The 13,314-nt window shown below is 39.3% G+C and overlaps 3 protein-coding genes across 3 annotated transcripts; 2 read left to right on the top strand and 1 right to left on the bottom strand.

Annotated features, from left to right (window-relative positions):
- Positions 1 to 1,982: 1,982 nt before the first annotated feature.
- Positions 1,983 to 5,143, bottom strand: LOC122875820 (zinc finger protein 239-like). Its single transcript, XM_044195368.1, has 2 exons — positions 4,836 to 5,143; positions 1,983 to 4,723 (listed from the first exon to the last, which is right to left on the bottom strand). The coding sequence occupies exons 1-2, from the start codon at positions 5,005 to 5,007 to the stop codon at positions 3,867 to 3,869; spliced, it is 1,029 nt and encodes a 342-aa protein (XP_044051303.1). The 5' UTR covers positions 5,008 to 5,143; the 3' UTR covers positions 1,983 to 3,866.
- A 477-nt stretch (positions 5,144 to 5,620) lies between these two features.
- On the top strand, positions 5,621 to 7,439 carry LOC122876215 (the record flags this gene model as incomplete). Its single annotated transcript, XM_044196251.1, has 3 exons — positions 5,621 to 5,916; positions 6,096 to 6,463; positions 7,308 to 7,439. Coding segments are annotated over exons 1-3 (672 nt in total), but the record flags the coding sequence as incomplete, so codon positions are not given.
- Positions 7,440 to 10,561: 3,122 nt separating this feature from the next.
- On the top strand, positions 10,562 to 12,686 carry LOC122875804 (zinc finger protein 664-like). The gene is made up of 2 exons (XM_044195342.1): positions 10,562 to 10,875; positions 11,038 to 12,686. The coding sequence occupies exons 1-2, from the start codon at positions 10,704 to 10,706 to the stop codon at positions 12,312 to 12,314; spliced, it is 1,449 nt and encodes a 482-aa protein (XP_044051277.1). The 5' UTR covers positions 10,562 to 10,703; the 3' UTR covers positions 12,315 to 12,686.
- Positions 12,687 to 13,314: the final 628 nt, after the last annotated feature.

Genomic DNA, 13,314 nt, shown 5'->3' on the forward strand with positions numbered 1-13,314 from the left:
GGGCAGCAGGTTGAGGGTAACAGGCTAAACAAACTGATCCCTAAGGCCAGTGACATTGTGGGGGTGGAGCTGGACTCTCTGTCGGTGGTGTCAGAGAGGAGGATGCTGGCCAAACTACATGCCATCTTGGACAGTGTCTCCCACCCGCTCCATGACGTGCTGGTCAAACAAAGGAGTACGTTCAGCGAAAGACTCATCCCCCCAAAAAGCACCACAGAGCGCCACAGGAAGTCATTCCTGTCTGTGGCCATCAAACTCTTTAACTCCTCCCTCTACGTGTCAGTCAATATGATCTTAAGTCGATAAACTAGACATTGGACCATTAACATCACTGCAATACTTTAAATAATTGTGCAATATTCTCTGTTTAATACTGCTGTGCAATATACTCTGTTTTCAGATATTTATTTATTTATTCATACTTCTATTACTGCTGTGCAATATCCACCGTCTCATAATCATCTTAATAAGCTACACTTAACTTGACAGTACTCATTATTGCACTATTACTTATTACTTATATTATTACATTGTATTATTATACTGTGCGTACTTATCAACCTCTAAATCCACTTTTGTACTTAACACTTACTTAGCTTTTATACTTATATCCACTTTGTACTTAATTTATCTTACCTGTATTATAGTGCATTATATTTTGATTTGCTTAGTACTTCTATTCCTGTGTGCACTGACACGATAGTGAGCAGCTGTAACAAAAGAGTTTCCCCTCGGGGATCAATAAAGTATTTCTGATTCTGATAATAAGGAATTGCAATAATCCAGCCTAGAAGTAACAAATGCATGGACTAGTCTTTCAGCATCATTTTGAGACAGGATGTGCCTGATTTTTGCAATGTTACGTAGGTGAAAGAAGGCAGTCCTTGAAATTTGTTTCATGTGGGAGTTAAAGGATAAATCCTGATCAAAGATAGCTCAGAAGTTCCTTACGGTGCTGCTGGAGGCAAGGGCAATGCCATCTAGAGTAACTATATCTTTAAATAATGTGTCTTGGAGGTGTTTGGGGCCAAGTACAATAACTTCAGCTTTTTAACATCAGAAAATTCCAGGTCATCCAGGTTTTTATGTCCTTAAGGTATGCTTGAAGTTTAGCTAACTGGTTAGTTTCAGCTGGCTTGATTGATAGATATAATTGGGTATCATCCCCATAACAATGAAAGTTTATGGAGTGTTTCCTAATAATATTGCCTAAAGGAAGCATATATAAGGTGAACAGAATTTGTCCAAGCACAGAATCTTTTGGAACTCCATGACTAACTTTGGCGTGCACGGAGGATTCACCGTTATGTGTACAAACTAGGATCGATCTGATAGATAAGACTCAAACCAGCTTAGTGCGGTTCCTTCAATGCCAATTAAATCTTCCGGTCTCTGTAATAGGATGCAATGGTCAATGGTGCCGAATGCAGTACTAAGATAGTACAGAGACAAGTCTATTGTCCGATGCAATTAAAAGGTAATTTGTAATTTTCACCAGTGCTGTCTCTGTGCTATGATGCACTCTAAATCCTGACTGAAAATCCTAAAGTAAACTATGATTTAGAATATCACACAACTGATTGCGACTGCTTTCTCAAGGATCTTAGAGAAAGGGAAGGTTAGATATAGGTCTATAGTTGCCTGAAACCCCTGGATCAAGAGTGGGCTTTTTAAGAAGAGTTTAATTAAAGCTATTTTAAAAGACTGTGGGACATAGCCTGTTAATAAAGACACATTGATCATATCTAGTAAATTAGTGCTAAGGGTAAAACTTATTTAAGTAGCCTAGGAATTGCTTCCTGAAATTTACTTACAGCACTATCAGATAGACATCTAGAGTAGGAGTTTTTGCCTAATGGCATGTAGTCCAATGTTTACTATAATCACTAACTTGACTAAATACAGTAGCCATAACCTTTCAATGCATAATATTAGCCTTAGCTGCTACTAGAACTGACATGAGGCATTCAAGCATGAGGCAATCAAGTGATATTGAATTTATTGAAAGGATAGCCCCTTGGGATGCAGCATTTTCAAGGGGGTCCTATAGATACAAGTACAAAATAAAGCACATACAAAAAAAAAGGGCATTACATAAACATACATGGCAAAAACAGACAGCTTGCTCAGCCTCTCCCACCCACACCCCCAGCCCTCAGCTGTTGTACAAGAAAAACTGGATACAATGACCAGGATAATAAAGCAATTACATCTGCACAAGAGCAATTGAAGTAGTTTGTCTTGTATGCACAAATTAAAAGCATAAACAGATTGTTTTAAGATAAGTAAATAAAGATGTCCTGAAGCAGCGTAAAGAGGCCACAGATCTCAGAAAAAGCGAAAGGTTATTCCAGTCGGATGGAGATTTGTATTGGAATGACCTGCGTCCAACTTCTTTGAAAATTCTGAGGACAAAGAAAAAGCTGTGTCCATACACAGAAACTGAGATTCCCTTTCAAATAACCTAGGCTATACCATAACAGCAAACTTAAACATGAAGACAGTCAGAGCAAATCACAGGCAGTGAAATTAACCAAGGTAATAACTTATTAGAGAAGTTATGGATGATTAAACCAAATTATACAATTTACGCGTGAACAGTGGTAAAACTATACAAAAGGAAAAAAGGCTTGCATGTTAGAGCGAGTAGCAACTCTACATTCTAAACCGTTAAAACTATAAAGTTAAACTACAACATATATCCATTCTACGATGATACTTAACAGGCACTGTATGTAGCCTACAGTACTCACATTATCCTCATGAACGCACAAACCGGACAATAATGATTAAGGAAAGGAGTCTGTTATCCCTTTGAAAAGTCATCAAGGAACAATGCCGCAGTTTAATTGCAGGGGGCGTGGTCAGGCTTTCTAACAACTGAGGTAGTGTATAAAAATAGCAACAAGAAGGCACGTTCACATTTAATAGGACTTCTTATATAGTGATATAAAAGTGATGTCAGTCATTCTCAAATGTAAAATCTGACTTCTTGCAAAAGATGTGTAGGCTTCATATAGAACGATCAAATACTTGAGGAGCCACTACTGGGCACTCACTTTGAATCTAGCATTTTTCCTCGATTTGGGACATCACGATTGTTTAATAAAAAATACTATTGCTAAAAGAAATATAATACAGCCGTATGAAGTGAAACTTTACACTTTGATATTAAGATCTCATCTTTATAAAAAACATTTTACAATCAATTACAGAGATGTAGCTATTGCTACATGTATTTCACGTGTATGTGTTTTTCATTCCGTAGGCTAACAAGTCGCCACGGGAGTTTCAGCTCGATGGTTTCTCCTTTGTATATTGATCCTGAGGACATTATTTTTTTGAAGTATGTGATTTGAGTACAAATGTTCCCACAAGAGCTGCAATTATATGGCTACTCCCTCCTGTGAGTTCTTGTGAGTTTTGACCATAGACTGTATATAAAAATGGATGATGAATCTCCACTTCCTTGCACTGTACAAAAATGAAGCCAAAATATCCCGGATACGGGAGCTGCCATGTTGCGCTGGTGACGTCATTTGGAGCCAGAGCCTGCCCAAAATGTGAAACCCCCATTTTAAACCATCAAATAACTAATTAAAATCAAACGTATCAGAAAAATTAACACTTTAAAACATGTCAACATAAGAACGACCTGAAATGACAGAAACCATCTTTGGGAAATTTATATTTGACGTGTACTTTTTAGTTTGGCTGTTGTCCCATCCACTAACATGGAGGGGGCGGGGTTTATGACCTATACTCCAGCCAGCCACCAGGGGATGATTGAGATGTTTTGGCTTCGTTTGGGGAGCTGTCATGTCGTCATGTAGTTTTGACCATAAACCTATTTTGCGACTCCAAGACTACTTGCCTGTATGCAATCTTTTGTGCTGTGCCAAATGAGATGCACAAAAGTATCTTTTCCCACAGATCTTGCAAAGGTAAGGCTTCTCACCAGTGTGGGCTCTTCTCATGTGGACTTTCAACAGACAACTAAATCTGAATTCTTCCCCACATGTTTTGCAAGAAAATGGCTTCTCACCTGTATGGATTCTTATATGAGTGTTCAAATTTGACGTCTGACTGAATCTTTTCCCACATGTTTTGCAAGTAAATGGTTTTTCACCTGTATGGATTTTTAAATGAGTGTTCAATCCTGATGTCTGATTGAATCTTTTTCCACAGCTGCTACAAGAATATGGCTTCTCACCTGTGTGTATTCTCAAGTGTATATTCAGTTGAGACTGATACTTAAAATCTTTCCCACATGTGTCACATTGGAAAAACGATTTACCTGTGTGAGTAATATGGTGAATCTTTGACAGGGCAGAGTTGTATACATTGTCAGTCAGAGTTTTGCTTTTGTGATGTTGATTATTTGGTTCTGCATCTCTAGTTGATCCTGAGTCTCCATGCTTCCCTCCTTTCTGATCTTGGCTCTCAGCTGCATGAGAGTTGTGAGAGAGGAGCCGCTTGTCCCTGTTTGGTTCTGGTTCACTGTGGTCACTTTCCTCATCAGTAGGAGTCAACATAAAGGCATCAGTCTCCTGCTTCAGTACAAGCTGCTCTCCCTCCTGACTGGTGCAGAGTTCCTCCTGTTCCTCTTTAATCTGTGGAGGCTCTGGGTCCTCTTGGTCCAGACTGGAGTTCCTCTCCTGAATACAGAGCTGCTGGTCAGCCACAACCTCCTCCTCCGTACAGACATGTTGCTGTGGGAGCTCTGGAGGGACAGAGAACAAAAGGAGCATGATACTACTGTGATGGTGAAGACAGCAATGTAATTTAGATAATATAAAACGAATATAAACTTAATATTATTAAGTTTTACACACCTATCCTGTGTAACTTTATTTCGGGTTTCCGCAAGTTATCCAGCAGTCTGCGCTGACGATCGATCTCTTCCTCGTACTCGACGATAGTTTTTTTTAAAACTCCGAATATTTCTTGAGCAGCAGCAGTTAGTCGTTTGTTGACAAACTCTCTCAAATACTCGACTGAAGACATTGTTGCTTAATTGCAAATTAAATAAGTAGCAGCGCCACGAATATCGTCTTCCAGCTAATTCAACACATACCTGCAGCTAACGCTACTAGCGCTTGTGTTGTTTACTTCCGCTGGATGTCACACTGTTAAGTTCCGACAGTGGAAGTGCGGTAGCTTTATGTTCCGCTTTCAACTGAGGGCATTTTATTTTTAAAACTTGTGTTTAATATACATTACAATATACAGTAGCAAGGATGTGCATCTACCTTGCTTTGGTACTCTTTTCTACTACTGTTAACTGACAGAACAAGAACAAATAGCCACTATGAGTACTTTTACTTTTTATGTCAGTCACACCCACACTATGTATTACACTGTGGTATTTCTACTTAAATAATCTTGATACTGCTTTCATCTGCTTATTTGTGTTTTTTATGCAAACTCATTATCTTTGAAGTAAAAACAAAAACACGTCTGTCAGTTAAAAGTAGTAGAAAAGAGTACCAAAGCAAGGTAGATGCACATCCTTGCTACTGTATATTGTAATGTATATTAAACACAAGTTTTAAAAATAAAATGCTATCAGTTGGAAGCGGAACATAAGGCTACCGCACTTCCACTGTCGGAACTTAACAGTGTGACATCCAGCGGAAGTAAACAACACAAGCGCTAGTAGCGTTAGCTGCATGTATGTAGTGAATTAGCTGGAAGACGATATTCGTGGCGCTGTTACTTATTTCATTTGTAATTAAGCAACAATGTCTTCAGTTGAGTGTTTGAGAGAGTTTGTCAACGAGCGACTAACTGCTGCTGCTGAAGAAATATTCAGAGTTTTAAAAAAAACTATCTTCGAGTACGAGGAAGAGATCGATCGTCAGCGCAGACTGCTGGATAGCTTTTGGAAACCCGAAATAAAGTTACACAGGATAGGTGTGTAAAACGTCATTATTTTAATAACAGAAAATAGAGGAATTCAAACTATATATAAATTATTATATATTAAATTGTTTAAGTGAATAACGTTACTTGTTACTAAATTGCTCTCATGTCTGCATTTTTACTTCACCATCACAGTAGTATCATGCTCCTTTTGTTCTCTGTCCCTCCAGAGCTCCCACAGCAACATGTCTGTACGGAGGAGGAGGTTCTGGCTGACCAGCAGCTCTGTATTCAGGAGAGGAACTCCAGTCTGGACCAAGAGGACCCAGAGCCTCCACAGATTAAAGAGGAACAGGAGGAACTCTGCACCAGTCAGGAGGGAGAGCAGCTTGTACTGAAGCAGGAGACTGATGCCTTTATGTTGACTCCTACTGATGAGGAAAGTGACCACAGTGAACCAGAACCAAACAGGGACCAGCAGCTCCTCTCTCACAACTCTCATGTAGCTGAGAGCCAAGATCAGAAAGGAGGCAAGCATGGAGACTCAGGATCAACTAGAGATGCAGAACCAAAACCAGAGAATCAACATCACAAAAATGAAAGTAACAGTAACAATGTATATACCCTGTCAAAGATTCACTGTAATATTCACACAGGTAAACATTTTGAAATCATTTAAATGTGACACACATGGAAACGCTTTCAGATATAAGTCAAGATTGAATATACACATGAGCACGCACACCAATAAAAAACCGTGTTCTTGTAAAATATGCGGGAGAGATTGCAGATGTGCCAGTGCCTTGAAAATTCACATGAGAACACACAGGTGAGAAGCCATACCTCTGTAATACCTGTGGAAAAGATTATGTCAGATGCCAAGACTTGAATGGGCACATAATAATCCACACAAATGAAAAGCTGTTTACTAGCAAAACATGTTGGGGAGCTTTCACACATAGTCATGACTTGATAGTCCACATGAGAAGAGCCTACGCTGGTGAGATGCTGTACCTTTGCAAGACTTGCGGGAAAATATATTTTGATGTGTCTAAAGGAATATAAAACCACATACAGACAAGTAGCCTTGTATTTGCTAAATATGTGGGAGATGATTCAGTAATTGTATTACTCAGTATTTCTTTCACAAATCTCATACCTGACAAAAGAATCCATTAACATGACAAATCATTGAGCGGAAACCCCTTTGGACAAGTGTTGGACCACTAAAATTACTGTATTTTATTAATAGAGACATCTTTGTCGTGGTATAGAAAGCATTTTCCATTCCATAAAGAAGAGGTCATAATATCACAAAACAGGAATTTGGTTAATATGTAATCCATCCAATTATATACTGGTTCCAATTTGCTCGCATATCTGTATTTTTTTTCTTCACCATCACAGTAGTATCATGCTCCTTTTGTTCTCGGTCCCTCCAGAGCTCCCACAGCAACATGTCTGTACGGAGGAGGAGGTTCTGGCTGACCAGCAGCTCTGTATTCAGGAGAGGAACTCCAGTCTGGACCAAGAGGACCCAGAGCCTCCACAGATTAAAGAGGAACAGGAGGAACTCTGCACCAGTCAGGAGGGAGAGCAGCTTGTACTGAAGCAGGAGGCTGATGCCTTTATGTTGACTCCTACTGATGAGGAAAGTGACCACAGTGAACCAGAACCAAACAGGGACCAGCAGCTCCTCTCTCACAACTCTCATGTAGCTGAGAGCCAAGATCACGAAGGAGGCAAGCATGGAGACTCAAGAAGAAATGCAAAACCAGAACCACAGAAAAGACCTCAGAAAAACAATAGTCACACGAACAATGGATACAATTCTACCATGTTAAACACTCACTGTAACACTTACACAGGTAAAAAGTCTGTAGAATGTGACACATGTGGGAAAGCTTTTAAGTATCAGTCCCAATTGAATATACACTTGAGAATACACACAGGTGAGAAGCCATATTCTTGTAGCAGCTGTGGAAAAAGATTCAATCAGACATCAGGATTGAACACTCATTTAAAAATCCATACAGGTGAGAAGCCGTTTACTTGCAAAACATGTGGGAAAAGATTCAATCAGGCATCAGGACTGAACACTCATTTAAGAATCCATACAGGTGAGAAGCCATTTTCTTGCAAAACATGTGGTAGAGATTTCAGATGTAGAAGTCACTTGACAGTCCACATGAGAACCCACACTGGTGAGAAGCCGTACGGTTGCAAGACTTGTGGGAAAAGATTCTGTGACATGTCTGTATTGAAAAGGCACATTAGAATCCATACAGGTGAAAAGCCGTATTCTTGCAAAACATGTGGGGAAGAATTCAGATTTAGTTGTCATTTGAAAGTCCACATGAGAAGAGCCCACACTGATGAGAAGCCGTACCTTTGCAAGATCTGCGGGAAAAGATACTTTGCTGCGTCTCATTTGGCAAAGCACAGAAGTTTGCATACCGGCAGGTAGTCTTGGATTTGCAAAATATGTTGGAGATGATTCAGTTCTAGTGGTTTGTGGTCAGAACACACAAGAACTCACAGAAGTGAGGAGCCACATAACTGCAGCACTTACTCAAATCACATCATTTAAAAAACAATTGAGGATCAATATACACAGGAGAAACCATCGAGCTGAAACTCCTGTGGAGACGTGTTCACCTGATGAATAAAATACACCTTTACAATAGCTCCATCTCTGTAACTGAATGTATACAATTTCCCATTGATATGAGGTTACAACATGTTAGTGTAATGAAGTGGTACATTGTCAACAATGACATCAAGTTTTGTTAATCTAACCTGTTTTCTTACTTCATATGACTATTACTCATATTTCTGTTAGCAACAGTATTTCTTTGAAACAATCAATTTCCCTAATCCTTGAAAAGTCGTTGCACAGTGAGTTCATAGTTCCTACAAATGTTTGACCTGTTATATGAATATTCTTTTTACTATTTTTATACACTACCTCTGTTATATGATTGGACTGTGAACTCTGATTGTGAAGCTGAGAAAACCTCCCTCTAGTCGTGTTGGGTCACTTACAGTATGTTGTCATCCTGCCAACTGGTCTCTTTTTTTTTTGTCTGCAGTGTGTCCTTTGATTTCATACTTTTATGTGTTTTGTGATTGCTTCAACTTGATACACGTTTGGTTTTTGGGGGGCTTTAGAGGTGACACAAACACAAATTTTAGATGGTGTGCTAGATGGTGTGTTGAGCTGTGTTTTTGATCTCATGTATTTATTCAGTAAACAGTAAAGCTGTGTTAAGGTGATACTGTAAGAATGCCAGATTAATACTGAAGTCTAAAGCTATAAGCAAATTCTGTTCCTCGAGGCTGCAGATGGGTGTGATGACATCAAAAGTAAAAGTAGTCATAGTGAAGAATAGCTCTTTTCAGAGTGTTAAATTATAGCATGCAAGAGGTGTTTTAATGTTGCAGCTCACCTGCTGGAGGTTTAGTTACAGTATGATTTGATACTGTTTGGTAGTTTGATCAGAGGAATTGTCTCATATTGAACAAGCATGTATGCAGAGGTGGACATGTTCTCAGTACTGTACTGATGTACAGCTTTGATTGTTCTCAGATGGCCAATATTGCATGTAAATTCCACACAGATATGAAATCTTGAACACAAAAAAAATGTGATCTTTGATATAGGAACAGCAATGTTTAGCAAACTTTTATTTTATTCTACGCTAGGAAGTTACTGTTACTTTAGGTGCAAATATGTTGTGGAGCTTAGCTATCAGCTACATAAATGCCAACAATTGGTATTGATGTCAAAATAGCTGAAATAGTTTTTGGCCTTACTGGGTAACTCAAGCACAGTTACTGAGGCACAGAGGTAACGTTAAGTATAATTTTAAGGTGTACTATTAGCTACTTTTTGTGTTTCTAACTAAACAAGTCTTCCTGTAAAATGTTTACTTTGTATTTTTGTCAGAGGCCCTGAAAAAGTTCTTCTTCATGACTCCTGTCAGTGTGGGAGCAGCAGCACAGACCAAGACAACACATGTGATCCACCAGTCCTAATGCCCGCTATACAGTTGAGAGCCATTCTATATGAATATGTTTGTTTGTAAATGTCTATTTAGTTTTGAAACATCCACTGCATGTGTTAATCTGAAAGCTTCCGGTGGCAGATGAAAGACTGAAGTTGTACGCACATCACTATAGGTGCAAAGATATTAAAATGTCCTTATAAGCAGAGAGTGACAGCTGCACTTTAACTCCAAACAACACTATTTATACGTTTACCCTAATTTAATGGTAGTGAATCTCTTGCCATTTTTGGCAGTTAGAATAAAATGAAACCCCACCTGTTATCACGTAGCCTCTCATCTTCGATTTGCTCTTTGTATATATGTGATGAAGCAAAAATGTAACTGCTTGTACATTGCAAATTATACATCTGACTGTTGGTGGGGGAAAAACACAGTATTTTGATTAAGTAGATTTTCCACTGTGTGAGATCCTTACTTCCTAGTGAGGAGCTCTTCCACTTTAGTGAGTATGTCAACAGCACAATCCGACCGCAAAATCAGTTCTTGCGAAGTAACAAAAAACACATCTGTCAGTTAAACGTAGTAGAAACCAAAGCGAGGTAGATGTACATCCTTGTTTCTGATATTAAATACACAAGTTTGAATAAAATGTCATCATTCGAAAGCGGAACAAAAAGATCGCACTTCCACTGTCGGAACTTAACAGTGTGACATCCAGCGGAAGTAAACAACACAAGCGCTAGTAGCGTTAGCTGCAGGTATGTGTTGAATTAGCTGGAAGACGATATTCGTGGCGCTGCTACTTATTTCATTTGTAATTAAGTAACAATGTCTTCAGTTGAGTGTTTGAGAGAGTTTGTCAACGAGCGACTAACTGCTGCTGCTGAAGAAATATTCGGAGTTTTTAAAAAAACTATCTTCGAGTACGAGGAAGAGATCGTTCGTCAGCGCAGACTGCTGGATATCTTTTGGAAACCCGAAATAAAGTTACACAGGATAGGTGTGTAAAACCTCATTATTTTAATAACACAAACAGAGGAATTTGATTTATATATAATTCAAATTTTTAAATGATTACTGGTACTAATTTGCTCGCATGTCTGCAATTTTATACTTTACCATCACAGTAGTATCCTATTCCTTTTGTTCTCTGTCCCTCCAGAGCTCCCACAGCAACATGTCTGTACGGTGGAGGAGGTTCTGGCTGACCAGCAGCTCTGTATTCAGGAGAGGAACTCCAGTCTGGACCAAGAGCCTCCACAGATTAAAGAGGAACAGGAGGAACTCTGCATCAATCAGGAGGGAGAGCAGCTTGTACTGAAGCAGGAGACTGATGCCTTTATGTTGACTCCTACTGATGAGGAAAGTGACCACAGTGAACCAGAACCAAACAGGGACCAGCAGCTCCTCTCTCACAACTCTCATGCAGCTGAGAGCCAAGATCACGAAGGAGGCAATAATGAAGTGTTAACTGGAGATGCAGAGCCAAAACCAGAGAACAGACCTCACAAAAACAATAGTCACACAAACAATGGATGCAACCCTACCATATTAAAATCTCACTGTAACACTCACACAGGTAAAAAGTCTTTAAAATGTGACACATGTGGAAAAGATTTTCATTTTAAGTCAAAATTGCAGACACACATGAGAAACCACACGGGTGAGAAGCCGTACCTTTGCAAGACCTGCGGGAAAAGATTTGGTTACAAGTCAGTACTGAAAAATCATTTAAGAATCCACACAGGTGAGAAGCCATATTCGTGCAAAACATGTGGGAAAGATTTCAGACTTAGCAGTCACTTGAAAGAACACATGAAAACGCACACAGGTGAGAAACCATACCTTTGCAAGACCTGCGGGAAAAGATTCTGTACCATGCCAGCATTGAAAAGGCATATGACAGTCCACACAGGTGAGAAGCCGTATCTTTGCAAAACTTGCGGGAGAGCTTTCACACGTAGTATTGCCTTGAAAGTCCATATGAGAGTGCACACAGGTGAGAAGCCGTATCTTTGTAAGACCTGCGGGGAAAGATTCTATGCCATGCCAGCATTGAAAAGGCATATGACAATCCACACAGGTGAGAAACCGTATACTTGCAAAACTTGTGGGAGAGGTTTTGGACAGAGTAGTGACTTGAAAGTCCACATGAGAAGAGTCCACACTGGTGAGAAGCCGTACCTTTGCAAGACCTGCGGGAAAAGAATGGGTGACATTTCAGCATTTAAAGTTCATATGAGAATCCACACAGGTGAGAAGCCGTACCTTTGCAAAACATGTGGTAGAGCTTTCAGACAGAGTGGTGACTTAACAGTCCACATGAGAATCCACACAGGTGAAAGGCCGTACCTTTGCAAAACATGTGGGAGAGCTTTCACAAGCAGAAGTGCCGTGTTGGTCCACATGAGAAGAGACCACACTGATGAGAAGCCGTAGCACTGCAGCAAGTGGGGGGAAGGATACGTTGATGTTTCTGATATGTCAAGGCATATAAGATTGAATACAGCCAAGGAGCAAGCAGTATTTGCAAAACGTGGGAGACGATTCAGTTTAAGTGGTTTGTGGTCAAAAAACACAAGAACTCAGAAGCATGGAGACTTAGAGTCAACTAAAAATGCAGAACAAGAACCAGAGAAGCGACAGCACACAATCAGAAGTCACATTAACAATGTATACAACTCTGACTTGTCAGACATTCAGTGCACAGTAGTGGCTGTTACTAATACTAATGGTGTGATGTGACCTATTGTCATGTAGAAAAGAGCAATTGCCAAATGTCATAAATGTGCATTTTTCAAAAGACCGGCATCTTGTGTTTTTTTGTTGTTTTTTTTTTTTACCCTAAAACATTTAAATGACAGCTATAGTTACAATTGTTACTTTGCAGGTGAAGATAAAAAAAAGTGTATTAGCTTATGAAATGAGGTGCATTGTTAAACGATCAAAATGTATAAAATAGGGGAAACTGAGCTCGACTTTGACTAGCTGCTACATACACATGTCACACTTGACATCAGTAATTAAAGTAAAATATATATTCATATGGCACTGACGTGCCATTCTGCTTAATAATTAATGTAAACTTACGTAAAGAAGTAGTACAATTTTTAACAATACCATCAAGTTTTGTTGAACTAATCTCGTTTTTTTCCTTCATATGACTGTATTACTTATATTTCTGTCAGCAACAGTATTTCTTTGAAACAGTCATAATCTCCCAAATCTTTGAAAAATCATTGCTGAACAGTGAGTTCATAGTTCCTAGACATGTTTGACCTGTTAAGTGAATAATACTTTTTATTTTACAATTTTTATACACTACCGCAGTTATCTGAGTGGATTGTGAACTCTCTGTTGAAGCTGAGGAACCCTGCCTCTAGTGGTGTTGAGTCGCATCTGTTGTCATCCTGCCAACTCGAGTGTTTTTTTTTTCTGC

The sequence above is a fragment of the Siniperca chuatsi genome, linkage group LG5 (assembly GCF_020085105.1).
Source record: "Siniperca chuatsi isolate FFG_IHB_CAS linkage group LG5, ASM2008510v1, whole genome shotgun sequence".
Taxonomy (NCBI): domain Eukaryota; kingdom Metazoa; phylum Chordata; class Actinopteri; order Centrarchiformes; family Sinipercidae; genus Siniperca; species Siniperca chuatsi.